The sequence below is a fragment of the Bombyx mori genome, chromosome W (assembly GCF_030269925.1).
Source record: "Bombyx mori chromosome W, ASM3026992v2".
NCBI lineage: Eukaryota > Metazoa > Arthropoda > Insecta > Lepidoptera > Bombycidae > Bombyx > Bombyx mori.
In genome coordinates this window covers 2,847,813-2,864,700 of record NC_085135.1, presented here as the reverse complement: position 1 = coordinate 2,864,700, position 16,888 = coordinate 2,847,813, and the positions used below count along the sequence as shown (strand labels likewise).

At 49.4% G+C, this 16,888-nt stretch overlaps 1 protein-coding gene across 1 annotated transcript; it reads left to right on the top strand.

Moving 5' to 3' along the window:
• Window positions 1–15,624: 15,624 nt before the first annotated feature.
• On the top strand, window positions 15,625–16,530 carry LOC134201652 (uncharacterized). The gene has a single exon (XM_062676895.1). It carries the CDS (start codon window positions 15,625–15,627, stop codon window positions 16,528–16,530), a length of 906 nt encoding a protein of 301 aa, XP_062532879.1.
• Window positions 16,531–16,888: the final 358 nt, after the last annotated feature.

Genomic DNA, 16,888 nt, shown 5'->3' with positions numbered 1-16,888 from the left:
CCTGCCGAAAGGCACCGAATGGGACAGAGGTGGGAGAGGTCGAGCGACTGGAGCGCTCCCTGACGGAGGTGGGTCCCTATGACCCCCTCCGTAGATTAAATATTATTAAAAAACTTGTGTCCGCGGTGGCGACGAAGTCGAGCGCGGGCTTAAGGGGTGACTGCCTACGGGCCCTCAAATCTTCAGCCACCTCGATGGAGGAGATATTGGTGGAGGTGGTGGAGCGCACGACGGACAAGGAGAACGCGGACCTGCGGCGGGAGCTGGACCTTATCCACGCCCGCTTTGCGCAGGTGAGCGAAGAGAACGGCCACCTGCGAGCTGAAAACGGTCAAATCAAGGTTGACATGGCAGAGCTGCGCACGCTGGTCAACGACCTGGTTGAGCAGCAGCGCAGCTCGGCCCCCGTTCCCCCTCCGCCCGAAGTGGAAAATGAAAGCGAGGCCGAAGAGCTGAGGCGGCGGCTCTTAATCTTGGAAGCACGCCGCTCCAAGGTGGAGCGTGCGAGGCCGCCCCTCGCTCACGAGGCGAAAGGCGCTGCCCCCATACCGGCACCCCGAAAGAAAATGGCCGCAAAAACATCTGGCGGTCCCAAAAAGGATGCGACACCAGCGGCACGTTCGGCCGCTTCGGCTGCTGCTCCGGCCAAACTCGGATCATCGGCAAAGGATACGGGGGCACCAAAACCCGCCCCCTCAAGGGCACCTATCACCGGCCAGCCCAAGACCCAGAAGGCCGCTCCTGCCCCGTCCCAGCCTGCGAAGGTGGGGCCCGGCAGGAGTCGGAATAAAAAGAAGGGGGGCGTCAACGCCGCCAAACCGGCACCGACTCCCCAGCCCCGCCCACTGCCCCCGGCCCCAGCAAACATGGATGAGGCCTGGACGACGGTAGTGCGGCGTGGGCCTAAGAAAGTGGCGGCGCCTCCTGCGCCGCGCCCCAAGCCCGCCCCTGCGGCCACCGCTCCCCGCCAAGAGGGTCGAGCGGAGCCGAGGGGCCGAAATGGACGAAGGAGGCCGCGCGCCCCGCGGACGGCTGCAGTGGTAGTGGAGCTGCTGCCGGCCGGCAAAGAAAAGGGCATCACCTACCATGAGGTGATGACCCAGGCGCGCGGCGGCGTAAATCTGGACGCCCTCGGCGTGGAGGGGGGCATCAAGGTCCGGCAGACGGCCAACGGGGCCCTTCTCATAGAATGCCCCGGCCCAAACACTAACGCCGCGGCCGAAAAATTGGCGGCCCGGCTGAGGGAGATCCTGCTGGACCCCTAGGTGGTGCGCATCGCGCGGCCCGTAAAAATGACGGAGGTGAAGATTACGGGCCTCGACGAGTGCGCCACGAAGGAGGTCGCCGCGGCCATCGCGTCGCAGGGCAACTGCGCCCTCGCCGACGTCAAAGTCGGGGAGCTCCGGGCGACGTACTCCGGAACCCGGACGGCGTGGGCGCATTGCCCCATCGCAACGGCGAACCTCCTGGCCACCCCTCCACAGGGTCGGCCTTCGGACAGCCCAGGATGGCTGCGCGTGGGCTGGGTAGTGGCTCACGTGCAACTACAGGAGAGCAGGCCGTGGAGTTGTCTTCGGTGCTTCGGCACCGGCCACGGCCTCGCCAAGTGCCCCTCGACCGTGGACCGCAGCGACCTGTGTTTCCGCTGCGGCCAACCGGGGCACAAGGCAGCCTCCTGCACCACAGCCGCGCCGCACTGCGTCTTGTGCGACGCGGCCAAAAGGAGGCCGACCACCGGGCCGGGGGCCCGGCGTGTAAATCCGCCCCCTCCTCTACAAAAACGAGAAGGGGCGGAAAGAAAAAGAAGCCGCCTGCAAAAAGGGCAGCCGGTGAGTCAGCTCCCGCCGCGGCACCGGAGCAGCCGCAAGGCGGGACAGACGAGGGAGCGATGGATGTAGCCCCGTAATGGGTTGCGTCCATCGCTTCCTTCAAAGTAATTTGAACCACTCCGCCAGGGCACAGGATCTCCTCGTCCACACCATGGCGGAGTGGTCAATCGACGTCGCTGTCGCCGCGGAGCCGTACTTCGTCCCCACCGACCAGGACTGCTGGATGGGGGACGTCGACGGCTCCATGGCCATCGTACTAAGACAGTCCGCGGCGCAAGGGGGGCCTTGGATATGGTGGCCAGGGGACCCGGGTACGTCGCGGCTAGGATCGACGGGACCGTCGTGATCGGGGCGTACTTTTCTCCGAACAGGAGCCTCGCTGAATTCGAACGGTTTCTGGGCGGGCTCGAGGCGCTTTTACACCGCCTCGTGTCCCGCCCAGTCATCGTCGCGGGGGACCTCAATGCCAAGTGTACGGCTTGGGGCACCCCCCGCACGGATTCGCGAGGCGTGGCCCTTTCGGAGTGGGCGATCGCAACCGGCCTCTGTCTCCTAAACAGAGGCACGGTCACGACTTGCGTGCGGTGGAACGGGCAATCTCACGTGGACGTGACGTTCGCGTCCTCGTCCGCCGTGCGTAGCACCCGCGGCTGGCGCGTACTTGAGGGGGCGGAGACGCTCTCGGACCACAGATACCTCCAATTCGAGCTCTCCGCCTCCTCCTTGTCGTCGTCATCAGCCGCGGGCGCCCGCGGTGAGGAGGAGCTCCCGCAAGGTGCGCCCCGTTCGTTCCCCAGGTGGGCCTTGAAACGAATGAACAAGGAGTTGCTGATGGAGGCGGCCGCTGTTGCTGCGTGGGCGCCAAAACCCGCGCGGCTCGCGGACGTGGATGCGGAGGTCGACTGGTTCCGGGGCACCATGGCAAATATTTGTGATGCCGCCATGCCCCGGGTCGGCCCCCGAGCACAACGTGGGGGTGCGTTCTGGTGGTCGCCCGAAATCGCGAGACTCCGTGAGGAGTGCGTGAGGGCGCGCCGCCGGAGCGCACGCCACCGCCGCCGCCGTCGTCGCGACGCTACGTTCGCGGAGACGGCGGCCCGGCTGCACGCTGACTGTCGTCAAAAGCAGACGGCGCTGCAACTGGTCATCGGCGAGGCCAAGAAACAGAGCATGCAGACTCTTCTGGAGTCGCTCGACGAAGATCCCTGGGGGCGCCCATACAAGATGGTTCGCAGGAAACTGCAGCCGTGGGCGCTCCCGGTGACCGAGCGGCTCCAGCCTCGGCAGCTGCTGTAGTGTGCTGCTGCATTCAAGTATGTATACAGCCTTATTTAAAGTGCTTCTTCAGCACTACTGTCTTACTGTCTTGTAACTAAATACATATTTGACACAATAAACCGAACCTTCAAACTGAATGGACGTATTATTTACTCTCGTCTAATCCATCGTGACCAGACCACACCACATGGCGACCCTGCCAGGATAGCTACTCTATAGCTACATAGCCGCCCCCGATGCGTCAAGTGTTTAGGAGATCACGCCACAGCCCTCTGCACTCGCGATCAAAAAACCGCGACGGAACCGCCTAGCTGCGTCCTGTGTCGTACACAGGGTCACCCCGCAAATTACCGCGGATGCCCCCGAGCCCCGAAAATAAATCGCCGCGTCGCCCGCCAAAACCGCCTCCGAGCTTCTGGCCCAGACATCAAAGCCTCGGCACCCTCTGTGTCGCAGGCTAAGCCAGCGTTCGTTCCGGCGCCGGTGTCCAGTGTCTCGGCTTGGGCGAAACCGCTGCCGTACACGAACACGGTTACAACTCCCTCCTCCGCGATTCGTCCCGCCCCCGCAACTCGTCCCTCTCCCGCGACTTGCCCTCCGACCGCGTCCGACAATCTCGCTTTAGCGATCGACTTCTTTCAGTCGATCAACTTTGAGCGCGTTAACGCTTTGGGCGACGCCATTCGCGCTGCCTCCACTACACAACACTTTATCGCCGTTGTGCAAGAATACGCCGACGTATACGCGTCATTAAATACGTACGTCCTCCCCTCACTCCGCCGGTAATCAATGGCGTATATAAGTAGAATAAAGCCCCTATCCGTAACGATAGGATTTTTTAACGCTTACGGTCTCGCAAATCAACGTGATCAGGTTTCTGACTTTTTGCGTGACCATCAAATTGATATCTTTTTAGTGCAGGAGACCCTACTTAAGCCCGCGCGCCGTGACCCTAAAATCGCGAACTATAACATGGTCAGGAACGACAGGCTCTCTGCTCGTGGTGGTGGTACCGTCATTTACTATAGAAGAGCCCTGCATTGCGTCCCGCTCGATCCTCCCGCGCTCGCTAATATCGAAGCATCAGTGTGCCGAATCTCACTGACGGGACACGCGCCGATCGTTATCGCGTCCGTTTATCTTCCACCGGATAAGATCGTTCTAAGCAGTGATATCGAGGCGCTGCTCGGCATGGGGAGCTCTGTCATTCTGGCGGGCGACCTAAATTGTAAACACATCAGGTGGAACTCACACACCACAACCCCGAATGGCAGGCGGCTTGACGCGTTAGTCGATGATCTCGCCTTCGATATCGTCGCTCCGCTAACCCCGACTCACTACCCGCTAAATATCGCGCATCGCCCGGATATACTCGACATAGCGTTATTAAAAAACTTAACTCTGAGCTTACACTCGATCGAAGTAGTTTCAGAGTTAGATTCAGACCACCGTCCCGTCGTTATGAAGCTCGGTCGCGCTCCCGACTCCGTTCCCGTCACGAGGACTGTGGTGGATTGGCACACGCTGGACATCAGCCTGGCTGAATCTGATCCACCATCCCTCCCGTTTAACCCGGACTCTACCCCGTCTCCGCAGGATACCGCTGAAGCCATAGACATCTTAACGTCACACATCACCTCAACATTAGATAGATCATCGAAACAAGTTGTAGCGGAGGACTTCCTTCACCGCTTCAAATTGTCCGATGATATTAGGGAACTCTTTAGAGCTAAGTACGCCTCGATACGCGCCTACGACAGGTATCCTACCGCGGAAAATCGTATTCGAATGCGTGCCCTACAACGCGACGTAAAGTCTCGCATCGCCGAAGTCCGAGATGCCAGATGGTCTGATTTCTTAGAAGGACTCGCGCCCTCCCAAAGGTCTTACTACCGCTTAGCTCGTACTCTCAAATCGGATATGGTAGTAACTATGCCCCCCCTCGTAGGCCCCTCAGGCCGACTCGCGGCGTTTGATGATGACGAAAAAGCAGAGTTGCTGGCCGATACATTGCAAACCCAGTGCACGCCCAGCACTCAATCCGTGGACCCTGTTCATGTAGAATTAGTAGACAGTGAGGTAGAACGCAGAGTCTCCTTGCCACCCTCGGATGCGTTACCACCCGTCACCCCGATGGAAGTTAAAGACTTGATCAAAGACCTACGTCCTCGCAAGGCTCCCGGTTCCGACGGTATATCCAACCGCGTTATTAAACTTCTACCCGTCCAACTCATCGTGATGTTGGCATCTATTTTCAATGCCGCTATGGCGAACTGTATCTTTCCCGCGGTGTGGAAAGAAGCGGACGTTATCGGCATACATAAACCCGGTAAACCAAAAAATCATCCGACGAGCTACCGCCCGATTAGCCTCCTCATGTCTCTAGGCAAACTGTATGAGCGTCTGCTCTACAAACGCCTCAGAGACTTCGTCTCATCCAAGGGCATTCTCATCGATGAACAATTCGGATTCCGTACAAATCACTCATGCGTTCAACAGGTGCACCGCCTCACGGAGCACATTCTTGTAGGGCTTAATCGACCAAAACCGTTATACACGGGAGCTCTCTTCTTCGACGTCGCAAAAGCGTTCGACAAAGTCTGGCACAATGGTTTGATTTTCAAACTATTCAACATGGGTGTGCCGGATAGTCTCGTGCTCATCATACGGGACTTCTTGTCGAACCGCTCTTTTCGATATCGAGTCGAGGGAACCCGCTCCTCCCCACGACCTCTCACAGCTGGAGTCCCGCAAGGCTCTGTCCTTTCACCCCTCCTATTTAGCTTATTCGTTAACGATATTCCCCGGTCGCCGCCGACCCATTTAGCTTTATTCGCCGACGACACGACTGTTTACTATTCCAGTAGAAACAAGTCCCTAATCGCGAAGAAGCTTCAGAGCGCAGCCCTAGCCCTAGGACAGTGGTTCCAAAAATGGCGCATAGACATCAACCCAGCGAAAAGTACTGCGGTGCTATTTCAGAGGGGAAGCTCCACACGGATTTCCTCCCGTATTAGGAGGAGGAATCTCACACCCCCGATTACTCTCTTTAGTTAATCCATACCCTGGGCCAGGAAGGTCAAGTACCTGGGCGTTACCCTGGATGCATCGATGACATTCCGCCCGCATATAAAATCAGTCCGTGACCGTGCCGCGTTTATTCTCGGTAGACTCTACCCCATCATCTGTAAGCGGAGTAAAATGTCCCTTCGGAACAAGGTGACACTTTACAAAACTTGCATAAGGCCCGTCATGACTTACGCGAGTGTGGTGTTCGCTCACGCGGCCCGCACACACATAGACACCCTCCAATCCCTACAATCCCGCTTTTGCAGGTTAGCTGTCGGGGCTCCGTGGTTCGTGAGGAACGTTGACCTACACGACGACCTGGGCCTCGAATCTATACAGAAATACATGAAGTCAGCGTCGGAACGATACTTCGATAAGGCTATGCGTCATGATAATCGCCTTATCGTAGCCGCCGCTGACTACTCCCCGAATCCTGATCATGCAGGAGCCAGTCACCGTCGACGCCCTAGACACGTCCTTACGGATCCATCAGATCCAATAACCTTTGCACTAGACGTCTTCAGCTCTAGGAGCAGGCTTAGGGACCTCGGTAACCGTACTCGTCGAACTAGACAAAGAGTTCGCCGTGCAACCTAACCCATGAATCAGCTCGCTGAGTTTCTCGCCGGATCTTCTCAGCGGGTCGCGATTCCGATCCGGTAGTAGATTCATTCGCGAAGCAGCTACTCTTGAGTTGTTAGGTCTCCTTCGGAGGCGCTCGGGCAGCTGTTAGCAAATCCCACCCCTCCTGGCTGAGCCTTTGCTCGCCCACCTGTCCTGGTGAAACTGGAAAGGCCTCCGGGCCACCAGTAATCCTTCAATCATAAAAAAAATAAAAAAAAAAGCTACATAGCACACCAACCAAGAACGGATCATGGGCACAACGCAAAGTAAAGAACAAGTGGTCATTGCGCAGTCTGCAGCCGGGAGCAATCACGCACAAGCGACGGGTTTTCCTACGAAAAATGGACTACAGAATGTCAGAATGCCTTTGAAACTCTTAAAAAGTTGCTATCTAGTCCGCCTGTCTTAGATTATCCAAATTTTTCTAAAGAAAATGAATTTATTTTACAAACAGATAGTTCAGGTTTTGCTATTGGCAGCGTGTTAAGTAATTCTAACGGAAAACCCGTCGCGTATGCTAGTAGGAGTTTAAATAAAGCGGAGTTAAATTATGCAACGATTGAAAAGGAACTTCTGGCAATAGTTTGGTCAATAAAATATTTTGGGCCATATTTATATGAAAAAAAATTTGTAATAAGAACTGACCATAGGCCTTTGCTTTATCTTTTTAACATGTGTAACGGACGTGACGTCAGCTATCATGCCCTGCCGCCAGCTAAGCCGCCAAGCCATGTTAACACGCCCCCTTCCGCCATAGCCACCGCCGCCGCCGCCAGCCAAAGCCAACGAAGGGGGGATAGTGTTAATAAAACAAGCCGTGCCAGCCATTTCTAGCTACTTTACTGCATTCTTGCACAAATAAAAGAACTTGTCGTTACGCTGCTGGTTTTTATTGTCACATCATTTGCAACAATCAGAAGTGGCATAAAGAAATGAAACAACGTCATATACACGCTCAGATCTCTCGGTCTTCTGACAAGTTTGAAGAAGATGAAGGTCCTATTCCACTGGCGAGGAAGGTGTTGAAAAATTGCTTCAGAAGGAGGTCCACAAGGCGATACTTGAGCTAGATGTAGAATCTGGAACAATCAAATCAAAGGGACTTCGACGTCGTCTGACCAAGAGCGCCTGCCGCCCTGTCCTTCCATCATTCTGGTTCACGTGGAGGGAAACTAAAAGAGCAGCAACGTGGTTACTCCACTGCGGCACTACGAGCTTCACGGCGCTTCACGAGATTCACGGCTACGAGCTTCCTTCTCCCTGCCTGCGACGCTGCTGCGCGGCGAAGACAGCTACGTCAAAGTCATCAACATGAGCTCGGAGACCATCATGTGGCCGCCGGGCGAGGTCCTGCCGAGGGCCAACAGCTGCGAGGAGCCACAGCCAAATAGCCAGGTGTGTTGCATTTCTACTTGCCCTAGCCATGCCATTACAAATATTTCGAGATTTGAGGGTAGAAATAAAAAAAATTAAAAGGAGCCATTGAATAACAAGGGTCATTCAGATTTAAAAAATACAGTATAAGCATTGCTTTACTACGAATACACATGATTTAGGTATTGCCAATTTAGTCCAAATGCAAATTAAGCTTACTAGTGATCAGCCCGTGTATTGCCACCTTTACTTTCTCATAATGAACAAACGATAGTTAAATCTAAAGCTAATTAACTTTTAGATGCCGGCATTATAAAATAATCTGAAGCTAGTCATGCTTCACCAGTGGTCTTATTAAGAAACAGAACGGCGACAGTAGGCTATGCGTTGATTATCGTGCGTTAAACGCTATGGTAAAATATAAAAGTATCCACCGAACAGTACTTCACGAGTTTAGATTTAGCCCAGGGCTACCATAAATTAAGCATTGTGCCAGACACACAACTGCTTTCATTACGCCGCAAGGTCATTATTTCGAGTACAGTAGAACTCCTTTTGGTTTAGCATATGTGCCATCTGTATTCATGCGTTTCTTCTTTTTGTCCACATTATTCTTCAAGATGGGGTGGTTAAATGCGTTTAATTAATAAAATAATTGAGTCTGTGGGTAGAAAAGAAATGGGTAAAAATAAATGTAGGTCAAATCGAGATACTAGCAATTTTAAACGATTTCCTCTACCCTCGGTTGATATAAAATCAAGGTTCAATTGTTATTGAGAAAGTACTTGGGAAATTTTATGGTGGAGACTTAAAATTTTTTTTTTTTTTTTTTATTGCTTAGATGGGTGGACGAGCTCACAGCCCACCTGATGTTAAGTGGTTACTGGAGCCCATAGACATCCACAACGTAAATGCGCCACCCACCTTGAGATACAAGTTCTAAGGTCTCAAGTATAGTAACGACGGCTGCCCCACCCTTCAAACCGAAACGCATTACTGCTTCACGGCAGAAATAGGCAGGGTGGTGGTACCCACCCGCGCGGACTCACAAGAGGTCCTACCACCAGTAATTACGCAAATTATAATTTTGCGGGTTTCATTTTTATTACACGATGTTATTCCTTCACCGTGGAAGTCAATCGTGAACATTTGTTGAGTACGTATTTCATTTGAAAAATTGGTACCCGCCTGCGGGATTCGAACACCGGTGCATCGCTCTACACGAATGCACCGGACGTCTTATCCGTTAGGCCACGACGACTACAACTATGAGTAATATGAGTACAAAATATGAGTAAATGCTCATTCTTGGAGAAACAAGTCACTTATTTAGGTCATGAAATATCTTTAGACTGTATACAGCCGGGTGCAACAAAAATTGACGGCCGTTTCGCAGTTTCCTGTGCCAAATAATGCTCATAGTGTGCGACAGTTTATTGGTTATATGTTACTTGCGCGTCCATTAACTGAGTTAAGAAAAAAAAAAAGATAAATCATGGGTAGGGGGGAAGGGCGCCCCGGCGAAGGAGTAGTTCGAGCGCGGAGGCTCCAATCTCGGCGGTCCGTGCTGGAGGCGTGGTCTCGCCGCTTGGCGGACCCGTCGGCCGGCCTCCGTACCGTCGAGGCGGTCCGCCCGGTTCTCGCGGACTGGGTGGGCCGCGACCGCGGATGCCTCACCTTCCGGCTGACGCAGATGCTTACCGGCCACGGATGTTTCGGCCGGTACTTGCACAAGATAGCCGGAAGGGAACCGACGGCGCAGTGCCACCACTGCGCGGACCGCGACGAGGATGACACAGCGGAACATACATTGGCGCGTTGCTCTGGATTCGACGAGCAACGCGCCGCCCTCGTCGCGGTCATTGGAGAGGACCTCTCGCTGCCGCGCGTCGTGACTACGATGCTCGGCAGCGACGCGTCCTGGAAGGCGATGCTCGACTTCTGCGAGTCCACCATCTCGCAGAAGGAGGCGGCGGAGCGAGAGAGGGAGAGCTCTTCCCTTTCCGCACCGATCCGTCGCCGTCGAGCCGGGGGCCGGAGGCGGGAATACGCCCGCACGTCCCGGCCCCTGTAGGTAGCGGCCTCCCCCCGGTGAAGGTCAAGGGGCGACCTGAGGGGGTGAGGCCGCGCGGCGCGCTACCAGCACTCTAGCGCGCTGCCGTGGAGTGAATAGAGCGACCGGTCGACGGTGTATCGCGTCCCGACCCGGCAGGCTGGTTCTGGTCCAGCGGGGTATTCCGGGACACCAGCGGCACCGTCTGGGCGGCCCGACGGGCTGCCGTACCGAGACGGCCGACGTTTCAGAGCCTTCGATTCGCCTCGAAGGCTCCGTCGGCTGGGCGTCCTTGGGGTGAGCCGCGCCGTCTGGTTTTAGTGTTGACCGCGGTAGCCCCCCTACCTCATCCGGGTTCTGACCTCGGAGGGGATCGGACGTCGGGTGTAAGAGTGCAGGGGAGTCGTTTAGTGGGTGGGTCCTAAAATCCTTGGGCCCGCGGTCTGCTCACAACACCATGCAGATCGTTGAGTCTCACATACCCCGCGCGCCCCTTTTGCGCGGGGACCTCGTAGGAGGTTCGGCCCTCTACCCGAAAAAAAAAAAAAAAAAATGGGTGTGGGGCCGTTTATGTTCCAAACCTATGCTAGCTCTGTATAATCCTATGCTTCTTACAGAAATACAAACCGATGCGTGTAACTTAGGAATTTCTGGTATACTATTACAAAAACAAACTGACAACTCACTGCGGCCTGTTATGTATTTTAGCCGGGTTACTAGGAAGGAAGAGTGTGTATCATAGTTAAGAGCTCAAAACCTGGCGGTCGTACAATCGCTACGTAGGTTCCGTGTTTATGAAGTAGGTAAGCATGATATAGTAGAAACTGATTGTACTGTGATTTGTGCTACGCTTACCAAACGCGGCATTATACCACGCATGGCGCGATGGTGAGTTTTGAAAGAAGATTATGACATTAGTGTTGAGTATAGACCTGGTGAACGTATGGAACATTTGTAGACGCGCTTAATAGGCATCCTGTTGACATGATGAACGTAAATTATCTTAGTTACTAATTGATTCTGTACTGTGCAATGTCAGGACGAAAAGCTTAGTTCGATTATAAAGCAATCTATACTAGCATTATAAAGCTGAAGAGTTTGTTTGAACGCGCTAATCTCAAGAACTGCTGGTCCGATTTGAAAAATTCTTTCAGTGTTAAATAACCCATTTATTGAAAGGTTATAGGCTATATAAAAGGTTATAGGCTATATAACGCTAAGACCGCTAAGACCATCATTGTGTCACGCTAAGGCCAATACAAGCGAAGTACCAGTAAATAATGTTTCAAAATCGGGTTATTTTCCCTTTTAAGAGCTTTCGGTGCCTGCGCTGCAGAAGCGGTTACTTTCGCTAAAATAATGTGACAGAATCTATATGTTAAGGTTGGCTCACTATAATGTTTTTTTATGCTAACCAAATTTGTTCTAAAATAAAGCATTATTTGTGAACTATATTCCACGCGGACGAAGTCGCGCTGATGTTAAAGATAATTATAAACTAGTTCGAAAATTTTTTAAGGGAAATAGACTCGCAGTCCCTTCGGCTAAATGGAAAATTGTACAAATGCACTATGACGACATTTGTCACGTGGATCTAAATCATCGTTTAGCTTTGATTAAAAGCCAATATTGGTTTCTTAAAATGACACGCTTTATTAGGAAATACGTGGCAGCATGTCTTTATTGTACACATGAGAAGGATAACTATGTTAAAAAAAGAAGACTGTCTATATCCGATCTCTAAACCATCTGATACTATGCGCATGGTACAAATAGATAACATGATGCCCTTCTGTAGGACATCTAAAGGGCACCAACCAGTACATGATCGTAATGAAAGATGCGTTATCTAAATTTGTGATAGCTGAACTAACGCGTACTGTAAATTCAATCGGGACCATTCGTGCATTGAAAAATATATTAATAGGGTTTGTCCAGATACCCGAATTACGTGGTGACAGACTACGGGAAAGCTTTTACGAGTAGGTACTTTAAAAAAAAAATCAGAAGGTAAACAGTTTAGGCATACGTTAAACGGTATTGCTTGTCCGCGCGCTAATTGGCCAGGTTGAACAAACTAAACATACAATTTTATGTGTTGCGGGCAACTGATCCTAGTGAAACTTCAAAAAACTCCGTCATTTGAGGCACAAACAACACAATTAAAAGTAACAGCGGCTACAAGCCTTGTGATTTAATCTTTGCGCGCTCTGGTAGGTCAATATGTGATGTTTCGATTCCTGGTCGCGAACCAGAAACTGTTGACGCACGGCGTAAGATAGCTGCAGCTAGGATAAAACAAGCGAGTACAATAATGACACACAACATTAATATAAAAAAAAAGCTCATGTTTATAAGAAAAGGCATATTTGTATCGTAGAGACAGGCGCCAACTGGTTAGTAGCGCCGCTAGGATTAATACCAAATTAGACGATTTGTACTCAGGTCCGTATGTAGTAACTAAAGTAGTAGGTAACAATTGGTATCGAATTAGAAGTATATCTAAAAGGTTTACGAAGTTATAAAAACTTCACTGGCCTGGTATCAACAGATTCATTAAGGCCCTATAAAAGTATAGCCCGTGTGTCCGATAGCGCTAGTAGTTCCGATGAGCAGGTCGAAACTGAAGACCTTATTGATTTATTTGAGAACTAAATGTTTTTGTGTGTTCCCCATTGCGGGAGCAATTGTTGCAGGATGGCCGAATGTAACGGACGTGACGTCAGCTGTCATGCCCTGCCGCCAGCCAAGCCGCCAAGCCATGTTAACACGCCCCCTTCCGCCATAGCCACCGCCGCCGCCGCCAGCCAAAGCCAACGAAGGGGGGATAGTGTTAATAAAACAAGCCGTGCCAGCCATTTCTAGCTACTTTACTGCATTCTTGCACAAATAAAAGAACTTGTCGTTACGCTGCTGGTTTTTATTGTCACATCATTTGCAACACATGTCAAATCCATCCAGTCGCTTAACAAAATTTCGTCTTTTATTGGAGGAGTACGACTTTAAAGTAGAATATGTCAGAGGAAAAGAAAATGTAGTTGCTGACGCACTATCTAGAGTTATTTTGACTTCAGACGAGTTAAAACAAATGAATAATAAAGTCATAATTGTGATGACTAGAGGACAATTCAGAAAAAATCAACAATCAACTGATTTGACAACTAGTACTGAGACTTCGAATGACAATAGGTCTGATCAGCCTAAAGTTACCGAAGTACTCAAGAAATGTGATACGGATGTAGAATTAATTATTTTACTGGAAAGAAATCTGCGCAGATTACTTAGTTTACAAAAAAATGACGATTCGTTAATTTTTTCAAGGAATAGGACTTTCGTGTATTGTAAAAGTAAAAATAATGTATTTGCAAGCTCATCTTCTTTATCAGTAAACTCGCGAGACGATTTATTGAAAGAGATGGCATTATTTTGCAAAACAATGAATATTGAAGAATTAATAATTATGAAAACGCGTAAAAATAAAGAGCTCATTGAAAGTATAACCAAATATGTTGCTAAAAATAAATCGAGTGAATTTCCTCGAATATGGGTTATAAAGGACGTCCAAAGAATAAATGATGATGACGATAAAAAAGTAATAATGAACGATTTTCATTTATTACCTAGTAGTGGTCATATAGGAGTTCGGAGAATGATAAGTAAAATTAGGAAATATTGTTATTGGCCATCATTAGAAAAAGATGTTAGATGTTATGTAGAAAAATGCAGCAAGTGTCAAAAACAAAAATACACAAAAATTCATAGGGAACCATTAAAAATTACATCTACAGCATCATCATCTTTTGAGAAAATTTTCTTAGATATTGTAGGTCCATTAGATAGAGATGATTTAGGCTACAATTATATTTTAACATTGCAGTGCGAACTCAGTAAATATGTTGAAGCATACCCTTTAAAAACTAAAACAACAATAGAAGTTGCTAAAACATTTGTGGAAAACTTTATTTTACGATACGAAATTCCAAAAGAAATTGCAAGTGATAGAGGTACAGAGTTTATTTCTAAGGTTATGTCAGACTTATGCAAAATTTTAAATATAAAACAAACAATTGCGACTGCTTACCATCATCAAAGTATTGGATCATTAGAAAATACACATAAAGTGTTAGGAGCCTATTTACGAATCCAAACAGATAATCATCCTTCAAGTTGGAGTTCATGGTTACAGTATTGGTGTTTTTCATATAACACTACTGTACATTCAGAGACTAAATATACACCTTATGAGTTAGTGTTTGGTCAAGTATGTAGATTGCCTAATAATTTATGTAATATTGTAGAACCACTGTATTGTTTTGATAATTATATGTTGGAATTTAAATACAGATTACAAAAAGCTCAAAGAGATGCAAGAAATAATTTAATTATAAGTAAAGAACGTAGAAAACTAAATTATGATAAGTCAAGTAATCCCATTGTATACAAATCAGGTGATACACTATTGTTGAAAAATGAGATAGGAAATAAATTGGATACTTTGTACACTGGCCCATATATTGTGATAGAAGACCTTGCGCCCAGTGTTAAAATTAATATTAATGGAAAAAATGTCATAGTTCATAAGAATAGGACAAAATTGTATTCGGAACCATAGTTGTTTATTAATGTTAAGTGTAATAATAATTATATAATAGAAGTTGTGGGCTTATCCCACATTCCATGCACACACATTTACTCTTGACAATATAATACTTATATAATATATTTATTTAATATAATTATTAATAAACACAGAGTATACATTCACACATATAACATATCTATTAATATATTATTACTACATTACATATAAAACAGACATACACACACGACAATTTATCGTACCGCGTCAATCAGCTGGTCGCCCGTTCGTTTGCGCTGTGGACACGCGCGCTTGAACGAAATGTCGCGGGTAGCTGGAAAATATACTCTTGCGCAGCTGATCGCGGCTAGCCACGCCCCCAGTCGTAACTTACCTCGTACTGAACGCACGTCGCTTTCGCTAATTATATACTATTGTATTGTTTTCGAAGCTTTTGCATCTCTTGTGATAACGCGCTTTCTTTGTGTCTATCGTTACTGTACTGTCGTGTAAAGTGTCTTCTGTGTACTGTTTATAAACTGAATATCTGTCTGTGCTCGTAACCTTCAATCATAATTATAATAATATAGACTGTGTTATATTCTCGTGTGGACTAAGTGTTAGTTGTAATAAACATTTAATTAGTGTGCAAGGTGTCGTATTTAATTTATTAACCGAACACCGTCGACGCCTACTCAGGTACTTACTTACCTTTACCACATTACGCTACGCGTCCGGTCGACACATACATACTCATCCACATCCATACGGGAGACCACAATTCGCGTCTATACTGGTGACCCCTGAAGAACACCATAATGAGCAGCAGTGATTCTGTCGAGACCGCTAGTTCCCATGGAGGTAGCAGCGTAAAACCCCGACGAACGAAAAAAATGCGCGTTTCCACTGTACACGACAACGACATTTTGCCGTCCGACATTCGGAAGTTTAATTTGAAGGTGCCTCCGTTTTCTCCAGAGGACCCAGAAATTTGGTTTGCACTTCTAGAAGGTCAATTCGATAACTATGGCATTACAGAAGACAACATCAAGTTCAATAATGTTATCACTAACCTAGATATTCCTCATGCGAAGGCGGTAAAGGATATTATCGTGCATCCTCCGACCAGCAATCGCTATGATAAAATTAAGAGCGAGCTCATCAGACGTCTTTCCACCTCCCATGAAAAGAAGGTCAAGCAATTGCTAACTCATGAAGAGTTGGGTGACCGAAAACCGTCGCAGTTTCTGAGGCATCTCATGGACCTAGCCGGACCGTCCGTCCCACATGAGTTTATCCAAACTATCTGGAGTAACCGCCTGCCGAACAGTATCCAGACGGTACTAGCATCGCAGCCTACCCATTCACTAGAACAGCTGTCGGACCTTGCTGACCGAATACAGGAAATAACGACTCCATGCAACGTCGCAGCCACTTCGACATGCGGGACGAGTAGTGTCAACCAGTCCAGTGAAATCGCAGAGTTGAGGAAAATGGTGGAACGCCTCGCGTTAAGACTCGAAGACCAGACTCGCACCACAAACCGCTCCCAGAACCGTTCTCGACCTCGGTGGCGTTCGACGTCCCGCAGTAGAACACGATCTGCTTCCAGCTATCGACGGTACCCCGTTTGTTGGTACCACGCGAAGTTCGGGGCTAAGGCAAGCAAATGCCAGAAGCCGTGCGATTACAACGAGTCGGGAAATGCCGCAGGCAGTCGATAATGGCGACAGACGACTGCCTCAACTCTCCAGGTCGCCTCTTCGTAACTGACCGCACCACGAAAACCCAGTTTTTGGTCGACACCGGTAGCGACCTCTGTGTTTTCCCACGGACCCAGCTACGAGAGCGTCGTGCACCAACCAGCTACAAACTGACAGCAGCCAACGGATCAACCATTGAGACGTATGGGTACTCGCAGCTCAACCTGGACCTTGGACTCCGACGCAATTACCCATGGAGATTCATAGTGGCTGATGTGACGAAGCCCATTATAGGTGTAGATATATTTTGTGTCACTATAACTTGATTGTAGATTGTAAGAATCGAAAATGAATTGACGACACCACTACCCTGTCTGCT

Excerpts from the sequence above, each read along its gene's own strand:
- LOC134201652 (XM_062676895.1), top strand. The coding sequence starts at position 15,625 with ATGAGCAGCAGTGATTCTGTCGAGACCGCTAGTTCCCATGGAGGTAGC.